Raw genomic sequence first — 20,355 nt, 5'->3', positions numbered from 1 at the left:
AGTTTAGGAAGTTCTGTGAGGAATTTCAGGTTTTGTATTTATGCAGAGGTGAACTGCTTATATAAACCACTTAATGAGTGCTGTGGCTTGACAATGCCTGTTTTACTCCTGCAAATATTTCTAGTTCTGAATTTTGCATCTGGCATGGTGGAAGAGACCTAAAATGGGTACTAACCCTACTTGTTCATAATATGGGTAAATATTAATTTTACAGAGCATGCTTGTGCTATTAGTACTGCTGTCAAAACTGCCACCCTTGGAAGCAAATTTCATTACACCATTTCAGGCATTCCCTCCCCACCCTGAACTCTGGGATACAGATATGGGGACCCGCATGAAAGACCCTCTAAGCTTATTTCTAGCAGCTTAGGTTAAAACTTCCCCAAGGGTCAAATCCCTTCTTGTCCTTGGATGGTATTCGCTGCCACCACCACGTGAGTTAGACAAAGATTCAAGGAAAAGAACCACTTGGAGTTCCTGTTCCCTGAAATATTCCCCCCAAGCACCTTCACCCCCTTTCCTGGGGAGGCTTGAGAATATCATCTTCACCAATTGGTAGAGGTGAGCACAGACCAAATCCCTGGGTTTTCTAAGACAGGAAAACCAATCAGATTCTTAAAAAAAATAAAACAGAACTTTATAATAAAGAAAAAGAAGTATAAGAAGCACCTCTGTAAAATCAGGATAGAAGGTAATTTTACAGAGTAATCAGATTCAAAACACAGAGAGTTCCCCTCTAGGCAAAACTGTAAAGTTACAAAAAACAGGGATAAACCTCCCTCTAAGCATAAGGAAAATTCACAAGCTAAAACAAGATACTCTAACACATTTCCTTGCTCTTGCTTACTATTTCTGTAAAGTTAGATGTATCATTCAGTAGGAGCTAGATTACTTGCTTGGTCTCTCTCTGTCTCCAGAGAGAGCACACACAGCACAAAAACAAAGCCCCCCCCCCCCCCAAGATTTGAAAGTATTGTCTTTCCCCATTGGTTCTTCTGGTCAGGTGCCAACTCTGTTAATTGAACTGATTAAGGGCATTCTGTACCTCTAGCTAAGAGGGATTTTATATTACTGCATGCATAAAAGTTGTTACCTTTCCCTTTATATTTATGGCACACCATTCTTGCACTTTGGAATTAACATAGAGAACACTACTTCTCTGTACAAGGATGATGGCATGATTATAGCTTTTTGTTGATACTATTGTACTACTTTGATAACACAAGTTCTTGGCCAATTATTGATCTCTTTTATTGCCTCCTAGAAGAGATGTAAGAACAGTGGTAGAACACCTGTAGATTACTCTATCAATCAGGTGGAGGCATAGAATTCCCCCCTCCCCTCCCACAAGTTACTGGGACCTGCAACTTCCTCATGCCATTTCTTTCTATTCGTGCAGGGAAGAGGGAGTTTCTTCAGATCTAGCACTTTCAGACAAGCTTGTGCTTCATTTAAATTGATAGTTATCCTTAATAGAAGATCTGGCAGATTGTCTAGAGAGCAAGACTTGGAATTAGGCTAACTGGTAGTTCAGACTACTTTCTATTTATTAGTGTACTACATAGGCATCAAAAGGAAACTAGAGTTTGCATAGTTTTTGAGGCATACATAGGAGCAGTGAAAGCTGAATGACAATGAATAATTTTGCACCCCCCCCAGCATGTATATATGGGTAAAACTAGCTTTAAACTCCTTGAAACCCACCTTTCCTACTCGCTAGAAAAGCTAGTTCGCTAGAGTTAACCTTACACTCAGTTCACTGCCCCCCTCAGCCTCTGCCCTACCTATGAAAGGAATCCCTCTAAGGCAATTTACCTCATTGTACATAGCATTTTGTATGTATATAAAGAGAAATGGAGGATTGACAGTTAAATGCATGTTTAAAAATTTTTTAATTGTCCTCCCATGATTTTTCTAAACTAATCTCATTTTAATGAAAGAGTTAGTGTTCAGATTTTTCTGAGCAGGAGTAGTTCTCCTTGACTTTCAGCTGAGGGTGCTCAGAAAAGTCAAGGAATTATGGCTATAGATCTGTGGTTATGAGGTTGCCGCCCTTCCCAACCAGACAGTGTTTTAACTTGGTGAGGCTAAACTAAAAGTTTACAAGCCAATATACTATAATCTTTCCCAGAGGACAAGATGGAACAAGTCATGCCAGATTTTAGTCTTCTGAAAGTTACTGTTTTGAAAAGTTCATTTTCTTGGTCTTACAGTGCAGATTTCTTTTAATTCAAGCCCAGTAAAAGGTTATCCACTGTACCCCATTTCAGATTAAACGATACTTCATGCGACATTTTATTGTAAAAATAATTTAAAATGAGATTTACAGTTCAGACCTTTACAAGTTTGAATACATTGTACAAAGGTATTGGGCTTTTAAATTAGTGTTCCACTGTGAATGATTGTTATACTTTAAGGGTCACAAAGAAGGTAAACTGGTCTAATTGTGGCTTTAATAGTGTAGTCACACAAGCCATTCAGTGAAGCCAACATTGTTAATAATGAAAGGTGCAGTTAAGCTATAGCTACCATTACTTAAACTAGGCTTATTTGCATGCCTATAAGAGCGCTTGCAATTTTTTTGAAATAAGTATTCTAGGTAACTTAATGAAGTCTTGGTTTACTCAGCCTATACGAACCAAAAATTCTAAATAAGTGCAAATTGAATAGGTCTACAAGTATAAGATAAACATTTGCCATTTAATGGTAGGCCACTTTTACAAATAAGTGATATTTTAGGCCCTATAACTTGGTGTACTGTAACATTTTAGGCTATTTATGCAGCCACACACTTTATTTTGCTTCTGCCTGCAGAGTCTTCTTCTCATTAGCTGCTTTCTGCTTTTGCTGCATGATTTCAGAGTCTCTGTAAAAGACAGATATTTAGTTAGAAAAATAGTGAGTTACTGAAAATATTCCTTGACTGTTACTATTAGGCTTCATCTTACTTTCTACAGGTTACTTCCATTCTTGCTTTTCAACCAATGGAACAAAACCACATGCAACAGCATATAATGGATCAATATTTAAGCTTAAAAGTGATCAGGACAATAGATTGATAGCCCTGCAGAGGCCCAGCCCAGATACCAAGTCTACTTGCCTGCATTTTACTACATGAAAGAACTATTGATATTTTATGTACCTGTCAACATTCATCCTGGATGAATAGATATTTCCAAGGTAGCACTGAAGTTCTAATCTGATACTTCAGCCGACAGTGCATACAGTAGATGAATCCAAGCTCCAATATTTAAACCCATTTGAGGTACCAAATTTTGAGAGTGCCAATACTCGGCAGAAAATGGAAACCAAAGCTATTTGGTATAGATATTCCAAAATCCAATCCACAGATTATACTCAGTCACATGAATGAGCTATATATAGATCAAGCCCCAACAAAAAGGTTATAAATCCTGTCTCATATGTTCAGTAAAGTCAGGAGTCTGACAGCTTTTTACCTGGTTGTAACACACAGGGAAAGCATCTTTCAACCTGTAACCTTTAGGTCAAGAGGATGTCTCTCTAATTTGACTGGCTCTGAAGACAGCTATTTACTGGACCAATTTCAATTTGAAAGTGTATTTTGAGGCAGTTGCTATTTAATTCAAGGCTGATTGCACACTTTATAGTTAATTCTATAGTACAAGGTAGTATATTAAAGTCTTATAATTCAAGAACACTGTGGTGGCCTTGAGTCATGTTGTGACCAGACTTTACACTTAATTTGTTGCTTGGATCTTCGTTTTTAAGTACAGATTGTGTTTAGTGTGATGCTTCCCCAGGGGTTCTCAGGAGTGTGAGGCACCTCACCACTAGCATGAAATAGTCTGGTCTGTGCCTGCTGTGGATCATCTCCCTGAAGGCAACAGCCCCTGGCAGCACAAGCACTATTTTCCAGGCCTCTGCAGACCTTCCTCTCCGTTCAGGTACAGAGAGGCACACCCCAGTCCCTGAATACTTGGGAATGTTCCCTGTAGTGTCCAACCCCTAATCCACTGAACACTTACAGAATTACCGGGACTGCTATTCTCAAAGGAACAGTACACACTAACTTCTAAGATTCAACTCAGGAACATCACTTTGCTTAACACCACAGCACTTAGATATAGCTACAGTAAAACAAGAAAACGTTTATCAAAGACTATAGTAAAGTGGCAGTAAGAGTATTGGAAACAAAGAACAAAAACTGGGCTGTTGATTAATTGCAGTTAACTCATGCAATTAAAAAATTAACTGCGATTAATTGCACTGTTAAATAGAATACCAATTGAAGTTTATTAAATGTTCTTCTATATTTTCAAATATAGGTTTCTATTACAACACAGAATAGAAAGTGTATTACAAATATTTGCACTGTAAAAATGATAAATTTGTCAATTCACCTCATACAAGTACTATAGTGAAATCTATCGTGAAAGCGTAACTTAAAAATGTAACCAAAAAAACCCTTACGTAACTGCACTCAAAAAACAAAACAATGTAAAACTTAAGAGTCTACAAATCCACTCAGTCCTACTTCTTGTTAAGCCAATTGCTAAGACACAAAAGTTTGTTTCCATTTTCAGGAGATACTGCTTCCTATTTACAGTGTCACCTGAAAGTGAGAACTGGCATACGCATGGCACTATTGTAGCCAGCACTGCAAGGTGTTTACATGCCAGATATGCTAAACGTTCGTATGCACCTTCATGCTTCAGCCACCATTCCGAAGGACATGATTCCATGCTTATGATGCTTGTTAAAATAAAATTGTGCGTTAATTAAATTTGTGACTGTACTCCTTGGAAGAATTTTATGTCCCCGCTCTATTTTACCCGCATTTGGCTATATATTTCATGTTGTAACAGTCTGGGGTGATGACCCAGCATATATTGTTCATTTTAAGAACACTTTCACAGCAGATTTGACAAAACGTAAAGAAGGTACCAATGTGAGATTTCTAAAGATAGCTACAGCACTTGACCCAAGATTTAAGAATCTGAAGTGCCTTCCAAAATCTGAGAGGGACAGGGTGTGGAGCATGCTTTCAGAAGTCTTAAAAGAGAAACATTCTGATGCGGAGACTACAGAACCTGAACCACCAAAATAGAAAATCAGTCTTCTGCAATGGCATCTGACTCAGATGATGAAAATGAACATGTGGTGGTCTGCACTGCTTTGGGTCGTTATCGAGCAGACCAAGTCATCAGCATGGACACATCCTCTGGAGTGGTAGTTGAAGTATGAAGGGGCATATGAATTTTTAGTGCATCTGGCGCGTAAATATCTTGCAACGCTAGCGACAACAGTGCCATGCGAATGCCTGTTCACTTTCTGGTGACACTAAACAAGAAGCAGACATTATCTCCTGCAAATGTAACCAAACTTGTCTGTCTGAGCAACTGGCTGAACAAGAAGTAGGACTGAGTGGACTTGTAAGCTCTAAAGTTTAACATTGTTTTGTTTTTGAATGCAGTTATTTTTTGTACATAATTCTACATCTGTAAGTTCAACTTTCATGATAAAGAGACTGCACTACAGGACTTGTAGTAAGTATTTTTCAATTCACTCTTTTTTACAGTGCAAATATTTATAATAAAAAATACAAAATGAGTACTACACACTTTGTATTCTATGTTGTAATTGAAATAAATATTTGAAAAGTGTGCAAAACATCCAAAAATATTTATAAATAGTATTCTATTATTGTTTTACAGCATGATTAATTGCAATTAACTTTTTAATCGCTTGATAGCCATAAAAATAAATTTATTTTTTAGAAAGCGTAAGTTATTCTTTAGAAACTCTCACCCAAAGTAGTCCAGCATTTTCAGCCAAACCTGGTTAAGACCCTTTTTTCCCCCCATGAAGCAAAAGCACTCTCCTTTTACTCCCCCAATGAAGGGTGCCTGGGCATCCCTTCTGTCCCCTCAACTATACTCAAGCAAACCTTTGATATGCACTTCACAAAAAGGCTCCCCTGGTGTTTTTCTTCCTGTTAGTTTTATCTTACAATCCTTCATTTGTATTCAGTTCAAATGAATGGTAGGTGGACCCACTGTGAATGAGGCAATACTCAATTTATAGATGAACAAATCTCTCCTCTACTAGGTTAAGCTGCTTTTCAGACTGAAATGGCTAATTCCTTGTTTAGATAAGAAAAGTATCCACGGTTTCGACTGAGCTGGTATGCTGATTTACTCTCCATGAACTACACTCTTTAAAAAAAAGTCTCAAAGCATGTAAGAGGGAAGAACTGCTCAATCTGAACGTTTTCGTTTTGGCACCTCAAGTGAATGGCTGGGGAGGTACTACCACTTTCCTCCTAACAAGGGGTCAAAACCAAGGACTACAGTAGAACCCAGAAGGGCATTTGAGGCCCACCCATCCACCCAAGACAGATTCAAGATCAAGAAATACTGAGGGGAAGCCAAGTCTGAGTAACCTAAAATATGTGCAGATGTTCAAAATATAATCACAGTCTACTAGTATCAAGTAGGTACAGCTTATTTGCATGAGCAGAGCTTATAGAATACCACTCACCCTCCTCTCTGAGACCTGTGTACTAGAGCTTACCTTTGTTTTCTCTGAGACGCAGACAAACTATCCTCTTTCCTTTTCCCCTTGAGGACCTCCTGGGTTTTCTTCAGATTTTTCTGGCGGGCAAGTTCACGCTGGTTCCCACCTACATAATATTCAAGTTTATATATGTGCTGTAATTTCCACTTCCTTACCTCCACTCTTGTACACAAACAGTAATTTAGTACCTTAAGACCAAAACCAGTAAAAAGCATTGCTAAAACTACCCATGGAGGTTTTCCTCCCCAAGTTTGGATCCAAGAGAGAAATTCTGCAAGGCAAAACAGCAAGTCTGGTGTAAAGCAAGGAGGTGCTAGAGCTTCACAAATTTAACAGTGAAGAGAATTTAACATTTTTTCCCTAACCTTGCTCTGAAAAACAGCTACATGTTTTTTGTTGAAGTGTTCCTAGGAACTTCAGTTTGAGGCAGATGTGGCATGGAAAAGTTCTGCCAAATATAAGCAGTTCAGGCTAACTTACAAGTAAGCTTGGAAGGATCAGATTTTTATTGGTGTCAGTAAATGTTGATTTCACCACATGTACAAACTGACAAAATTATTTCCAATGAGAATAATCAAAGTTTAGGTATGTAGTCTGATGATCATGTATTTAAAGTTTTACATGTCCCTGGACTCTAAACCTGGAAGTTCACTATATAATGAAAGTTAGGACTGCTCAGTATAGCAGAAAGATCTCCAGGCCTGCTCTGCCACTTCAATTACTATTTTACAATAGATAAGGAGGAATGTACCAATGCCCATTGTCACGTATTAGCACGTACTTTTGATTTGAGGATGACGGGAGTACAGAACACATCATCCATGCCTCTTTTTGACCTCAAGTTATGCATACTATACAGTACCTCTTCATAAGTAGACTGAGACAGCTGTGTCTCTGATTGCATAAGCCTGCAACTTCCCTTTCAGGCTGGAGGGCATTTGCATGAGGAAGTTTAGTTCTTAATTATGCAATTCTTCCTTGAACTTGGATCACTACAGTGAATTTAAGCTGCATGTTTAGAAACTCTGAGCTCAACTTAGAACATCTCACAAGTTGAACTACAAAACAGACAACTTCAGTAATACTGAAGATTAACTTGTTTCCAGGAGAAATGAAAAAGTTGCTCTAGAGTTTAAGAAAACTGTAGTAATGAATGTCTGACTACTACTGTGACGTTGCAAACACTGTTAATTTTTTGCCATCAATATAGTCAAGTGACATTGTACTCCCCCACACCTGACTTTGAGCAATATGGATTCCTGCAACACCTCATAGTACTGCTACAGTATGTTTGATTTTTTTTAGTTATGTACGTAAAAAAAGAGGGCACAGTCTGGCAGTGGTAAGAAGTATGGCGCTATTAGATGCTCAGGGGCCATTTAGGGGGAATTTTATTTGTAGCCTGACAGCCAACAATGGAACGTTGAGCGCCAGACCTGACTGATCAGCAGCGCATCACAAACAGCCCTGCAAAGACTACCCAGGAGACGCTGCTTTGCTCCGAGTTGCCCATGTTTTTAAGGCTGGCTTTAGGGACACGGTTGGGGACCCGGCTGTGAACAGACCCCTTGTTTACAGCCACCGAGGTTTCGCTCCAGAAATACCCAGTTGTACGTGGCGGAAAATGGAGTCATCAAGGCGCGAGGTCGCACTACGAACGCCACAGATCCCCGAGTCCCGGACGCCGCGTTAATCCCCCGCCAGGCCCCTTCCTGGGGGAGCCCCGCACAACCGCCGCTTACCCTAGAGGCCAAAGGGAGGCCGCGGGCCCGGCCGCTCCTGCAGTCAGACGCTGGGTGGGGCCACTATGGCGCCAGCTCTGACGCAGCCTGCGGGGCTCACGGGCCCCGGGGCCTTCACAGCTCGGCGGGGAGGCTCCGGAGCGAGAAAGAGGCGCCTGGAGCCTGAATTACCAGGACCAGCCACCCTCATGCACGTACCGGGCCCGACCCAGAGCCGGCGAGAAGGGGGCGCGCTCGCTGGCCGCCGCCGCTCCATCACCTAGGCCCGACAGCGGCCAGCGAACGCGCGGAGCCGGCAGAGCCACTTCAGGTTGATACTCACGGGCCATGGCGAGACAATATGCCGGGCGGGACGCACAGAACCTAAGCCGCAGCTACTTCTCCCGAGCGCTCCCACAGTTGCCAGAACCTTCTTCAGTCGCCTCCTCAGCGCTCAGCGCTCCCAGCCGACGTGGCTTATATAATGACACGCCTAGGTGATGTCACAAATATGCCGACGTCACCAGCCACCCCCACCAAGATTAGAATTAGCCGGAGCCTTTGAGCGGGGGGGGTCGTTAACATTGCGCATGCTCAGGTAGCAGCATGTCGAGGCTGCTGTTGCTCTGATGGACCTCGAGTTGTGGAGATCAGCGTTCTCAGGATACTTAGGCTGTGTCGGAGTCTCAGGATATTTGGTGTGGTTTCTACCCCTTCCGCCAAATTCCAGGAGGCAGTAACGTCACGTGCTAGCTGAAAGCCACAACTTTTCTGTTTTGGAAGCAGGTTTTTGTCCTGCCTGGTCGCATAAAAAAGCGTGAACATATAATCCCAATGCACCCGAAGGTCTCAAAAACCAGAAAGCCAATAGAGATGTTTTGAGCCTTTTAGGGAACACTTTGGGTCCTGTTTTCAAATATTTCTCTTCAAACATGAAGGCTTTTAAAAAAATTAGAACCGCGATTCTTCATATCATCACAGAATTCCAGGTACTCGGACTTAAAAAACACACTAAATATTGCAATAGTTAAGATAAAATGGTGAGTGATGGTAAATCTCTAAAATGTCAACTGGAAGTGCCCAATGTTTACTTGTCTTGCAATGTAGAAAATTATGGTGCTCTTACAGTGCCAGGTCCAGTCCTCCCATGCTAAATGAGAACTCATTGCCAGGAATTCAGAGTTAATCGGAGGTGATTTTTGTACAATTTGAGAAAAACAATATTTTAACATCACATTTAATCCTTAAACAGGTAATATAATTTACCTAAAACTAAATACGAAAGCCCAAAAAACTAAACTTCATAAACCAGATGCCCCACATCATTGCAAATTATAATATCTCTTTCGGCTGAAAATATTATCTGCTTGATTCTCAGCTCTTGGATTTAGAATTATTTTAGAAATGTAGTACAAAATTAATTCTGAGTTACTAGAATATGAAAAATTGTGGCCCTGACCTTGTAATCAGATCTGTGCAGGCAGATCCTTACAACTATGCAGCACCCCTTTGATTTCTCTGCACAGGCAGAAGGGTCTGCCACTCCTACACAAGTTTCATTATAAAGTTGGTACTTTAGGTCCCAAATCTATAAACATTTAGGCACGTGTTTAACTTCACTAATGTGAGTATTCTCAATCAAAGCAATTGGACTGCTCACATGAGTAAAATTAAATAAGTGCCTAAGCACTTGCAGGATTAACACCTACGCTGTTCAATGAGTTTTGCATGAGCAGATACTTGTAACTAACCAAAATCATGAAGGCAATGGGGCTCTGCATGGACACAAGAAACTGCCTGCATGGATCTTATTGCAAGCTCAAGATGTAAAATTATAATTTTTTTGGTTGCAGGGACTATTTTTTATTATGGCCCTGATGAACTCTGTGTAGTTGCCAGAGTCTGCCCATGCAGAGTTCACAGCAAGAATGAGGCCTATATGTGCAGAATGCCTGGCACAATGGTGCCCTGAACCTGACTGAGGCCTGTGTACATGACTGTAATACAAATAAATAAAAGTAATTCCAAACTACAGAAAATCTTATTTATTGACTGCAGCATTAAGTCTGTCACAACAATTATGGTCCTCAAGCAGCAAAGAGTTCCACATGGATGCAGGAGTTTACTTATATGTAGCTTTTTGCTGGACTAAGGCCTCTATTTGCATCTCCTTTAATAGGTTATTGTGACGAGGCAGAATAAATGCCTTTTTACTGCCTTGAATTTTGGAGGGTTTTTAATAAGGGTCAGGGCATATAAAATTTACATGTTATATAAAACCCATCAGTTGATTTTATAAATAAATAAAAATTAAAAAAAATAATACTTTACAATTCTATAATAACTTTCATCCCAAAGCTGTTCATCAAGCTACTGGTCAAATATTGAAGTCAACTCTAGGGGGCAGGAAGGTAATATTTTGGCCTGAGATATTGGTAAAAACACCTATGAGAAGAGAAGGCTTTACGAGAATTTGGATGGATCATCTCTAATATTCACACAGCTAAGATCTGGGTTTTAAGAGCTCATCTGAAAGATACCCCTTTCCTCACTCCCTACTGCATAGAAAACAATGCAGTCTCCCATTTATCTGTCTGAGGGGTTGAATTACGGGGTAAAGGTGGTGCTATCTTTTAAAGCTCCACCAACAAAATAAAGGCTTGTCTACATGACCAATTAGTTTGTGGCTAGCTGGGCTGTGAATCTACACCCAGTAGCAGGCCACTGACCAACTGTCCATATGCACCCTCCTGATGTACGTTAACAGGATATACTTTGATGCAGTCCTCTTTGAAAGTATCAGTAGAGTGCACTTAGTGTGTCAGCAGCAGGCTAGTATGTTGTAGATTCACACCTCAGCTTGCCGTGAACTAAATGTTCATGTAGACAAGTCCTAAACCCTGCTCATATGAGTTGTCAAAATGAGACATTGCTAACAGTAGATTGTGAAGAATTTCATATGATTGTGCATGTTCTCTGAGCTCTACTGCACTCCTTGAGCTTGGCTCCCCCTGGTGGGGTCTGAATATACCTGTGGACTCTACTGGATTCCTTGGGCTTGGCTTCTTAATTGGGGAAAAAATTAGTATTAAAATTTAAATTATTACTGTGCATGTGCATTAACACCTAACTGAAATGAATGGGGTAGTTAATGCCTAGGAGAGCTATGTTATTCCAGGCTCTCTGCAAACTTATCTCCATATCAGTTACACCTGCTTGCCATTTTTGAGGTTTTCTTTGCAACAAAAGCTAGAGATATTTTTTTTCTAAATGGAAGCTGAAATTCTAGAGAAAAAGATGGAAGCTTTTGGAAGAGTACTGTTATGGCGTGTCACAGTGTTTCAGCTCCGTCTAAGACCTGAAGTATGGGAAGAATGAAGGAGCCAAGGCCACCTTGATGGCATCTGAGGCCTGGTGTTGCAAAGAGACAAGCTTGAGCTAGTGCTTTGGATGCAAATACCCTCTCAATGAGTGTGTGGGCAAGTGTGAAGCTGAAGCCTGGGCTTGGCTCTGCATTTGGTGACTAGTTCCTCTATGCCACTTTGAGGTGTTCCCAATATGGATCCAAATTTAAGTCCCTACCCTGCTGGCTGTTCAATGGACGTGGTCCCTGCATCTGTTTGGAGCAACCTGCAGAATATATTTCTGGGGGAATTCTGCACGACTGCGTGCATGCAGAATTCATGTCCTGCAGATTTCTTTGCTTCCCCACAGAAAAATGACTTTCTGATGTGGAAGCAGAGGGGAGCTGCAAGAGCGGTCAGGAGCCCCTCCCCAGCAACACAGGCACATTGTTTTGGGTGCCCAGAGTAGCCAGCGGAGGGGTAAATCACAGCGGGGAGTGGGGGGCACTGGGGATGGCCCGGCCAGTGACTCCTACCCTGCACTGGGCTCAGTTGCTAGTCCTGGATGGGCTGGGGTTGGGGGCAGACAGGACTTTCTCTTCCCTGCAAAGAGTGGCTGGGAACCTCCCCTGGCTGCAGGAGGCTCTGCACCCTCCCCCTCCCTGCCTCCATCACTCCTCAGCCATGGGAGGAGCTACTCCCCCATCCGCCCAACCCCTGTGCATCTGAACCCCCCCCATTCCCTCACCCCCACCTGAACCCCTACCCTGCTGAGCCTCACTCCCTGCATCCAGAGCCTCCATGCACCTAGATTCTCCCAACAAGCCCCCTGCACCAAACCCCCCCCCGCTGAGCTCCCTCTGCACCTGGACCCCACTCTTGGATCCAGACCACCCCTCACTGAGCCGTCTGCACCTGGACCCCCATCCCATTAAGCCCCCCCAGCACCCAGATTCCTCAGCTCAGCCTCCATGCCCCCCCACTGAGCCCCAACCACCTTCACCTGAACTTCCCCTACAGAGTCCCATTGCCCTTGCAAATGGAACCCCCCAACAAGCCCCTATGCATCCAGATTCCCTCTGCACTCGGATGCCTGCACTGAGCAACATGCACCCAGATTGCGCCACCCAAAATCTTCTCACCCCACATCTGGATCCCCCCATGCTAAGCCTCTCCACACTTGCATCCTGGTGGACTGACTACCTATACCTGGTGTGCATGGTGCGGAGGGGTAGAGCCCCCAGTAACTTTCTGGGGCAGGCCCAGCCCTTGTGCTGTGTCAGGTTCGGGTGCAGTCTCACTGCTAAGTCCATGTCGCAGAGAGGTGCGGGGGCTGCAGGGTGATCTCCCACCTCTATGCAGCCAGTGGCCTGTGCTTCCTACTGCCACGCTGGAGCCTCCACATTTATTGACGAATAAAATTTGTAGGATTTTGGAATATTGTGTACAGAATTTTTAATTTTTTTGGCACAGAATTCCCTCGGGAGTAAAGCCAGTTTATGGCTTTGCCCCAGGGATTGTCAATCACAAAAACTTGAAAACCCTGAATAAGAACCCCCTCTCTCCTCCCAAAATCAGAAGACTGGCTTACAAATGAGATTTTAAAAATATCCATTTTGGAGGTAGTATTTATTTGCTTTTTTGTATGAGCCCTTTTCAACTCTGTAAAAACACAAAGGCTAGAAAAGTGACAGTTTTAAAGGAAAGCTGAGATTCTCACATCACAGACCTCCAAGCACTGGGGAGCGTGTGTATGTGGGGCCTGCTTTAACAAACACCCCATACCCCGCGAGGCACAGACTCGCGATACACAACACCCTGTGTCCCCTCCGGCTCCCCGTCACTTTGGCCGCAATCTCCACTAGTTACGGAAGGTCTAGTGGGGGAACACGCTCCACTTACCCCGCCTTCTGACGCGTCACGTTGGAACGTAGTTTTCCCCCGGCGGCCGGTCGCAGGTTGATGACGTTTGGCTGCGCCAGGCCCTGTACACGGCGGGGAAGGGGGACCCGCACCCGGTGTGCGGCAAGTGACATGAGGCGGCGCCGCCGGAGAGGGGACACTTGGCTCTAGCGTTTCCCTGGCCGCGAGGGAGTGACCTCCCCCCTCGCCGCTCCCAGGGGCCGGACCGAGCTCTTTCCTCCCGCGCCTGAGCGAAGGGCTCGGGGAGCAGCCCGGCAGCATGTTCCGCCGAGCCAGGCTCAGCGTGAAGCCCAACGTGAGGCTCGGGGGTAGGGGCGGCGGCTGCGCCCCGGCGGCCCCGGAGCCGCAGGGCGGCCAGGATTCCGCCTCCCCGCCGGCAAGGAAAGAGCCGCAGCCCAGCGCGACAGCCTCTCCCGGAGCCGCTGCCGGTCCCCGCCCGGACCCCCCGCCCCAGCCGGAGGGGGAACAGCCGGGGAGCAGGTGAGTCCCGCAACTCGCGCTGTGTACCGGGGTCTGCGCGGCTCTAGCCCCACCCAGCCGCCGTGGGCAAGTCTCGCCGTCAGGAGCTGCCCCAGTTCCGTACAGCCCCGGGGAGCAGGACCAGCAACCGCTGGGAGGGCGCTGCTTGGAGGCCTCAGTCCTGTACAGGTTCTCAGGTATCTGGAAAGCTTTGGGAGCTGCCTACCATCATGGCCAGCAGTCTGCCTGCCCTTGCCCTCCACACCGCGCCTCACACCGCAGCTGCACGCACCGTGCTTGGGAGCTGTCAGGTGTCCAACGCCTTGTACGCGTCTGTCTCCCTTTATTTCAGGAGATATTTTTCCTGTCTGAAGGTGGTTCCCTCGTTGGCTTGGGTTTGCCGTGTTTGAAGTTGCCAAGTACATATTACTGCAGGATGAGAGGGCACTATTTGCTAGGTCTAAGATAACTAAGAATGCAACGAGTGCTACGCCTTGGTTTAGAAATAAATGGCTATATAGGTATTTTTTGTACATAATTATTCTTTCTTTATGTTATAGTCCCCAATCCTGTAATAAGCCTCATGTGGAAGGGCCTCCATTGAAATAAATTGATACCTGCCTAGGTGCGGGGGTTTAATATTTAAAATTTGTGGTTGAAGTTAGTACTTGGAAGTTTAGTGTTGATTTCCCTAGAACTGAATAATTTTATCTTTTTCATAAGTACAGACCTTTTTCTGTTGTTATTAATCTACTGTTTTATTGCAGTGGCACATAGGAAGTTATATCTTTTTTTCTATAACATCTTAGGACACTAGAGCAAGTATTAAGAAACCATTATAATAATGATTCACTCTGGAGCCAGATATTACCTTGATTTGCACAGTTCTCATTGAAATCAATGGTGGAGGTCCTCAGAACACAGCTCAAGGAAAGTATACTGCTCCTAGTTATGTAACACTGAAATTTGAGGGGGGCCATTAAAAAACAGCAGCAGCAAACGGGTGTTTTTTTGTTTTGGGGGTTTTTTTTTTTTTTTGGTACCAAAACTTGGGTGTATATCTATGAATTAGGATGGGCAACACTTTCTTGGATTTACACCTAGAGTTAAAGAAACAGTCCAGATTAAAATTGTTAAATGTTACTTAGTACTTTGTCCATTTTAAAGTGTCTAAATGATTTTACCACAGAGCTTGAAAAATATACCTGACATTTTGTGGAGTTGTATTTTATTAAGACTTGACATTCCTGGTACTTTGAAAGTTAAAATACAACCAGGGACTCACCATCCAGGCCTTTTTATATATACCATGTAGAACCAAAAAAAAAAGCACAATCCTCATTTAAAAAAAATCTTTGCAGTTTACCTCTGCTTTATCTTGACCAAGCAATGATCAGCAGTTGAGGCACTGGAGTGGTCTGCAGAGCTGGAAGACAATAGTACATTGGTTTGCACTAGGTTCATGTTGGGAATATTGTCTGTGCAACCTTAAGTGTTAGAAACTTAGTTTCATTTTAAACAAAGATTGACTTCCTGTAGAAACTAATAGTACTCACCTAGGAAAGGCTGCGGACTTTTTGTACATTTAGCATAGAATAGTGAAAGTAGAGTAGCCTTTTGTCAGTTTCACTCTGGGTTTTAAGGAGTTACAAAGTGATATAATATTTGAGTTGCAAATACTGCAGAGGAATTTAAATTAAGCCTTTTTCCTGACCCCTAAAAATCATAAAAATGGTTGTTATGTCTGAGTTTGTTAAATTATTTTTATACAATTTCAATTTTGGGCATAAACTATTCTCCAGTATTTTATTACTTGGTGATCTATGAGTGTTCTATTGATATTGAAGGTAAAGAGCATTCCATCAAAAAACAACAACAAAAACCAGTCTGAATACTTAAATGTTAATCACTATTGCTAAAAACTTGTTAATATTTTGAGGTCCGTAATTTTTGGACATAAGGATCAATATTTTACTTAATTTATGAGGCAACATTCAATATGTCTTGGTTTGGTTAAGTATGGATTCTTGGATAAGGTTCTCAGAGTAATACACTTTTCTTTAGTACTATATTTAGGCTTTAGATGTGCATGCTTCAATGCAATCTTAAAAGTAGCAAAACTGTCATTGTAAGGGTAAGATATTTGTTTTAATTTTCCATAGAGATGAAAGGACTGGTGCTGCCAATGATGATGGAGAAGCTAGGAAACCTGCAGATACACCTTTACAGAGAAGAAAACGAATATCCACTATGCCTAATCTGGCAAAACCCAGAGTTACACTTCCATCTGCACAACGTTCAGTATCAAAGTCTTCTCAAAAACAAGTACCTCAGTCTGTTACTAATGGTAACTCTTCACTTCAGAAGGAATCCTATCCATCAGAGAAGAGCAATACAGAAAGCTCTCCAAAGTCTCCCATACTGCCTGAAAAGAAAACACCTGTCCCACAAGTGCCACAGTTTTCCCCACTTAAAAAATCAGTGAGCAAAGAGCCAAATGTGGGTGTAACTGCTCTCAAAAATGACGAAATCCTCCAGAAGAACACACCCTGTCCTCTCAAGGAGAGACCTACCCAAGGAAGACCTACACAAGAGGAAATGCCACATACAAAACCCCCTCTAACAAAAGATAAACAAAAATGCTCAGACCGTGAAAGAATCCTCAAAGCTCAGAAGTTAAGAGAGATGCTCAAAGAAGAGCTGAAGAAAGAGAAAATGGTAAGGTCCTGCTTTGGGAATTTTGGGCGGAGAGGCAACAAAAAAGGGGATCAACATTTGCCTGATCCCTGTGGGTCAATTCCAGTAGGTAATCTATGATAACTGTAATGTCAGCAGCATAGTGCTGGCAGCCTATGATGGGGTCTAGTAGCTCTTGTCCTATCACAGGAGTGAGTGTTCTTTTGTATAAAAATGATTTTTGTGATGGTGTTGGTCAGGTGATTCTACTAATGGACCTTTATGTGACATAATAAATACTCCTGCTAACATGCCAGCCAGAATGCTTACTATTTTTACTATGTATTTTTATCATTGGTAAATACGACAGCGGGGGCTGAGAATTGGGACTCTTGTGTTCTGTACTCAACTTTGTTATTGACTCAGTTCTTTATGTTGGACAGCTCACTTCTCTACTATTATTCTGTTAACCAATATCCACCATTTTATAGTTGAGCAATCTTATGGGGATGTTAAAACACTTAACTATTAAACCTCATGAGCCTAATGAAAACTGAATTCAGCAGCACAGTGTAAGATATTTGTATATATCAGTAGAGAAGACACACATGAGAAGGAAAAGAGGCAGCAGCTTTCCTTTAGGTGGATAAGTCAACTTGAAAACTAGTCAGTTTAAAAAAAAAGTGGTTTAATGTACTATGACAGGTCCTTAATCTCTCTAACAACAATAATAATTGGGTATTCATAGGAGCATTCATAGTGTCTGAAACGACTTTTAACTATTTTTTTTAATTGATAGTGTTCATTTTTAAAAGTTGAATTCATCATTTATATGAAAACCCAACAGTTGTAATCCTGTAGAAGTTCACTATTTGTTTTATTTTGAATTAGGCAAAGATCAAATATCATCTAAAGTGTCTCAGGCTCCTTGGTTTGGCACACCTCAGTCCTTTTAGTCTCTGTTACTAGACCATCTGTCCAGTGTGTCTTGGCTTCTGGGTCTATGCACTCATACCCACACAGAGCATTGAGGTCTCTTGAAAAGCCAGGTTGATTAAGGTTGATGATGTTTTTGAGAAATGTACACTGTAAAATCAAAAAGTTACAATAATGGTAGAGAAAAATTAGACCAGGCACGTATAAAAATAAATATTTACATTGTGTGAGTAAAGAAAAATCTAAATAAACGTGTCTTTGGTATGTAGAAAAGATGGAAAAATAGACCTACGGTAATTGAAGGGAAAACTCCACCAGATCATTCCAAAATGACTATGAGAGACTTGATATACTACCTGCCAGAAAACAATCCTATGAAGTAAGTACAGTTCTCTTTTCTTAAAGGTAAATTGTTTTTGTCTGTGTCTACTAATTTAATCCTTGTGAAATGTATTATACTGATAAACTGGATTTCCATATTCAGGGTTATCAGTAGAAGAGGTAAAGCATGAGCAGTAGCAGTGTAAGCTTCTGAATGCTGTATCACTATTACTTGGTATTTATATTGCAATTGGGAATAGGGTCTTGTGTTAAGTTCTGTACAAACATACGGAGACCCAGTCCATACCCTGAAGTATTTCAATGTATATAGACAAGTAATAAGTGAAGGGTGGTATGACATAATCAAATCTGTGTGTATACATGAACATACACTTGAATTTTTCCTAATTGTAGATTAAATATTAGCTGCCCTTCAGTGTAGCCATCATATGTTGGTTGACTTTTTTAATAGGCATCATGGCTGAGGTGTGTCTTGAGAGGGTAGTGACCGTATGGTATCAACTTGGAGTATGGGTGTTCCATGTAACAGAAGTAAGGTTAAGATTTTGTCATGGTTATTTTTAGTAAAAGTTACAGACAAGTTGAGCAATAAACAAAAATTTATGAGAGCCCTGACCTGTCCATGACTTTTACTAAAAATCATGCGGTAGAGCGGGAGGAAAGAAATGACACCTGAATCCCCATGGCGGGGACTAACATCTTTAGCCCCACCACCATGGGGGGAGGCGGGGCACAGCTCCGGCTCCACACCCCGCAGAAGCCGTGCAGTGGGGCCACCAACAATGGCTCTGGCGTCTGTTGAAGCCGCAGGGGTTGAGTGCATGGCCTCAGCTGCGGGGGATGAGGGGGACCCCGGCTCTGGCTGCGCTGCTGACAGCTGAAGCTGAAGTCATGGCGGTCCAGTAAAGTCACAGAATCCGTGACCTCCATGACTAAATTATATTCTTAATCATGTGTAGTATGGAACAAGGCACGAAAATAATGTCAAACCTCTGGCAATATAATCCCTACCTGGAAGGACCAGCCTTAGGAGTAGTAGGGTAGGAAGTTCATTTTCCGTGTCCACTGGAAGTTTGGCACTTTAACTTGCCTTGCTAACGTTGTTGCCAATTGTGCTGGTAGCAGTGGCACTGTTAGCTGTTCACTGGTAACTGGTCTGAGATCAAAGAACTCATGGTATGTCTACATGGAGTAGCAGTGTGTGCTACATGGATATGATTTCTAATATGCGCTAACAAGTTCCACGCTAATGGGTCTATATAGCTAGCATGAACTAAAAATACCCTATTGCATTTTAGCGTAGTACTATGATGTATGTAGTGGATTCAGACAGATGATGTGAAATGACAGCAGGTTCTCTATCCCATTACTAATTCTCCTGAACTATTCATTTCTAGAACCTTAAGTTGCTCAAGTCACTTAGCAGTATATACAGATTGTGAAATTAGATGATGCACTAGCATGATGTAAAGATGTTTTGCCTTCAGATTTAGAACAGAGTTTAGGGGTGGTTTTTTTTTTCTGTTAGAGTAAATCTATGCATCAGTGAATATTGTCATATCTCTAATATTCATTAATAGGTCTTCTCTGGCAGAAGAAAAGAAAACTGAGAAGACTTCTACACAGGTCCAAATGAAAGAGTAAGTCTTTGTGTCTATGGTACTTAACATCAAAATGCCTTCTGTTGGAAAAGAAATACATTTTATGTATAATAAGTAATGTAGAAGGGATTGTCTGGTTCCTAACTTATTGTTGTGATAAATTTATTCCTTTGTTTTAAATTAATTATTTTAGGTGGCGGGAAGATGGAGGGGAAATGGTAGTCATTAGATACATTGTCCAGGAGCAGAATGTAGAAATCAATCTGTTCACTCAGACTTCTTGAGGCAGGCTAGCTGTGATGTTATTCATGGTAATAGGTTGATCATGTTACATTTGTGTTTTTAATCATTATTATGACAGGGAGTACTTGTAATTCAAGGAAAGTTATTGTTGCAGCCAGTTAACATCATGTTAAAGTTTGTTTGTGGTGTTAATTTTACATGCATCAAGCCAACTGACATTTTCATATATCAAAATATAACTGATAAAACATTAATCTGAAGATTTATAAAATTGTGGGGGTTTTAGCTAGGTGTCTGAATAATGTGTGGGGTAATCTAGCAGATACATAGCGAGCAGAAGAAAATGCTTCTTGTGTGTATGTTCTGAAGTGTTAATCTTTCAAAATTGTAGATCAGAAGAGATACATGTTCCTGACCATGAAGATGAGGAGGCTGAGACTGAGCCAGAGGAAGGGGAGGAGAATGATGGTCCTCTTCTAGTTCCTCGAGTGAAAGTAGCAGAAGATGGTACAATTATTCTGGATGAAGAAAGGTAACTGATATTCTGCAACT

At 42.0% G+C, this 20,355-nt stretch overlaps 2 protein-coding genes across 4 annotated transcripts in view; one reads left to right on the top strand and one right to left on the bottom strand.

Annotated features, from left to right (window-relative positions):
- Positions 1 to 2,681: 2,681 nt before the first annotated feature.
- On the bottom strand, positions 2,682 to 8,777 carry SERF1B (small EDRK-rich factor 1B). Its single transcript, XM_077817094.1, has 3 exons — positions 8,623 to 8,777; positions 6,556 to 6,664; positions 2,682 to 2,866 (listed from the first exon to the last, which is right to left on the bottom strand). The coding sequence occupies exons 1-3, from the start codon at positions 8,627 to 8,629 to the stop codon at positions 2,794 to 2,796; spliced, it is 189 nt and encodes a 62-aa protein (XP_077673220.1). The 5' UTR covers positions 8,630 to 8,777; the 3' UTR covers positions 2,682 to 2,793.
- Positions 8,778 to 13,684: 4,907 nt separating this feature from the next.
- The window catches only part of BDP1 (BDP1 general transcription factor IIIB subunit), a 71,664-nt gene continuing 64,993 nt past the window's right edge, over positions 13,685 to 20,355 (top strand). For all 3 annotated transcript variants that reach the window (XR_013346145.1, XM_077817093.1, XM_077817092.1), the window contains exons 1-5: positions 13,685 to 14,026; positions 16,168 to 16,723; positions 17,887 to 17,996; positions 19,540 to 19,599; positions 20,195 to 20,335. Coding sequence is in view for 2 of the 3 variants with exons in the window: in XM_077817093.1 (XP_077673219.1) it covers positions 13,806 to 14,026; positions 16,168 to 16,723; positions 17,887 to 17,996; positions 19,540 to 19,599; positions 20,195 to 20,335 (1,088 nt within the window). In the remaining variant the exon portion in view is untranslated. The remainder of the gene's footprint in view (positions 14,027 to 16,167; positions 16,724 to 17,886; positions 17,997 to 19,539; positions 19,600 to 20,194; positions 20,336 to 20,355) is intronic.

This window comes from Eretmochelys imbricata, chromosome 5 (genome assembly GCF_965152235.1).
Source record: "Eretmochelys imbricata isolate rEreImb1 chromosome 5, rEreImb1.hap1, whole genome shotgun sequence".
Lineage (NCBI taxonomy): Eukaryota > Metazoa > Chordata > Testudines > Cheloniidae > Eretmochelys > Eretmochelys imbricata.
Note: the sequence above shows the minus strand (reverse complement) of the source record. Positions and strands in the feature narration are given on the sequence as shown.

Excerpts from the sequence above, each read along its gene's own strand:
- SERF1B (XM_077817094.1), bottom strand. Across the intron at positions 2,867-6,555 it reads GCGTCTCAGAGAAAACAAAG|AGACTCTGAAATCATGCAGC; the intron begins GTAAGCTCTAGT and ends TGTCTTTTACAG.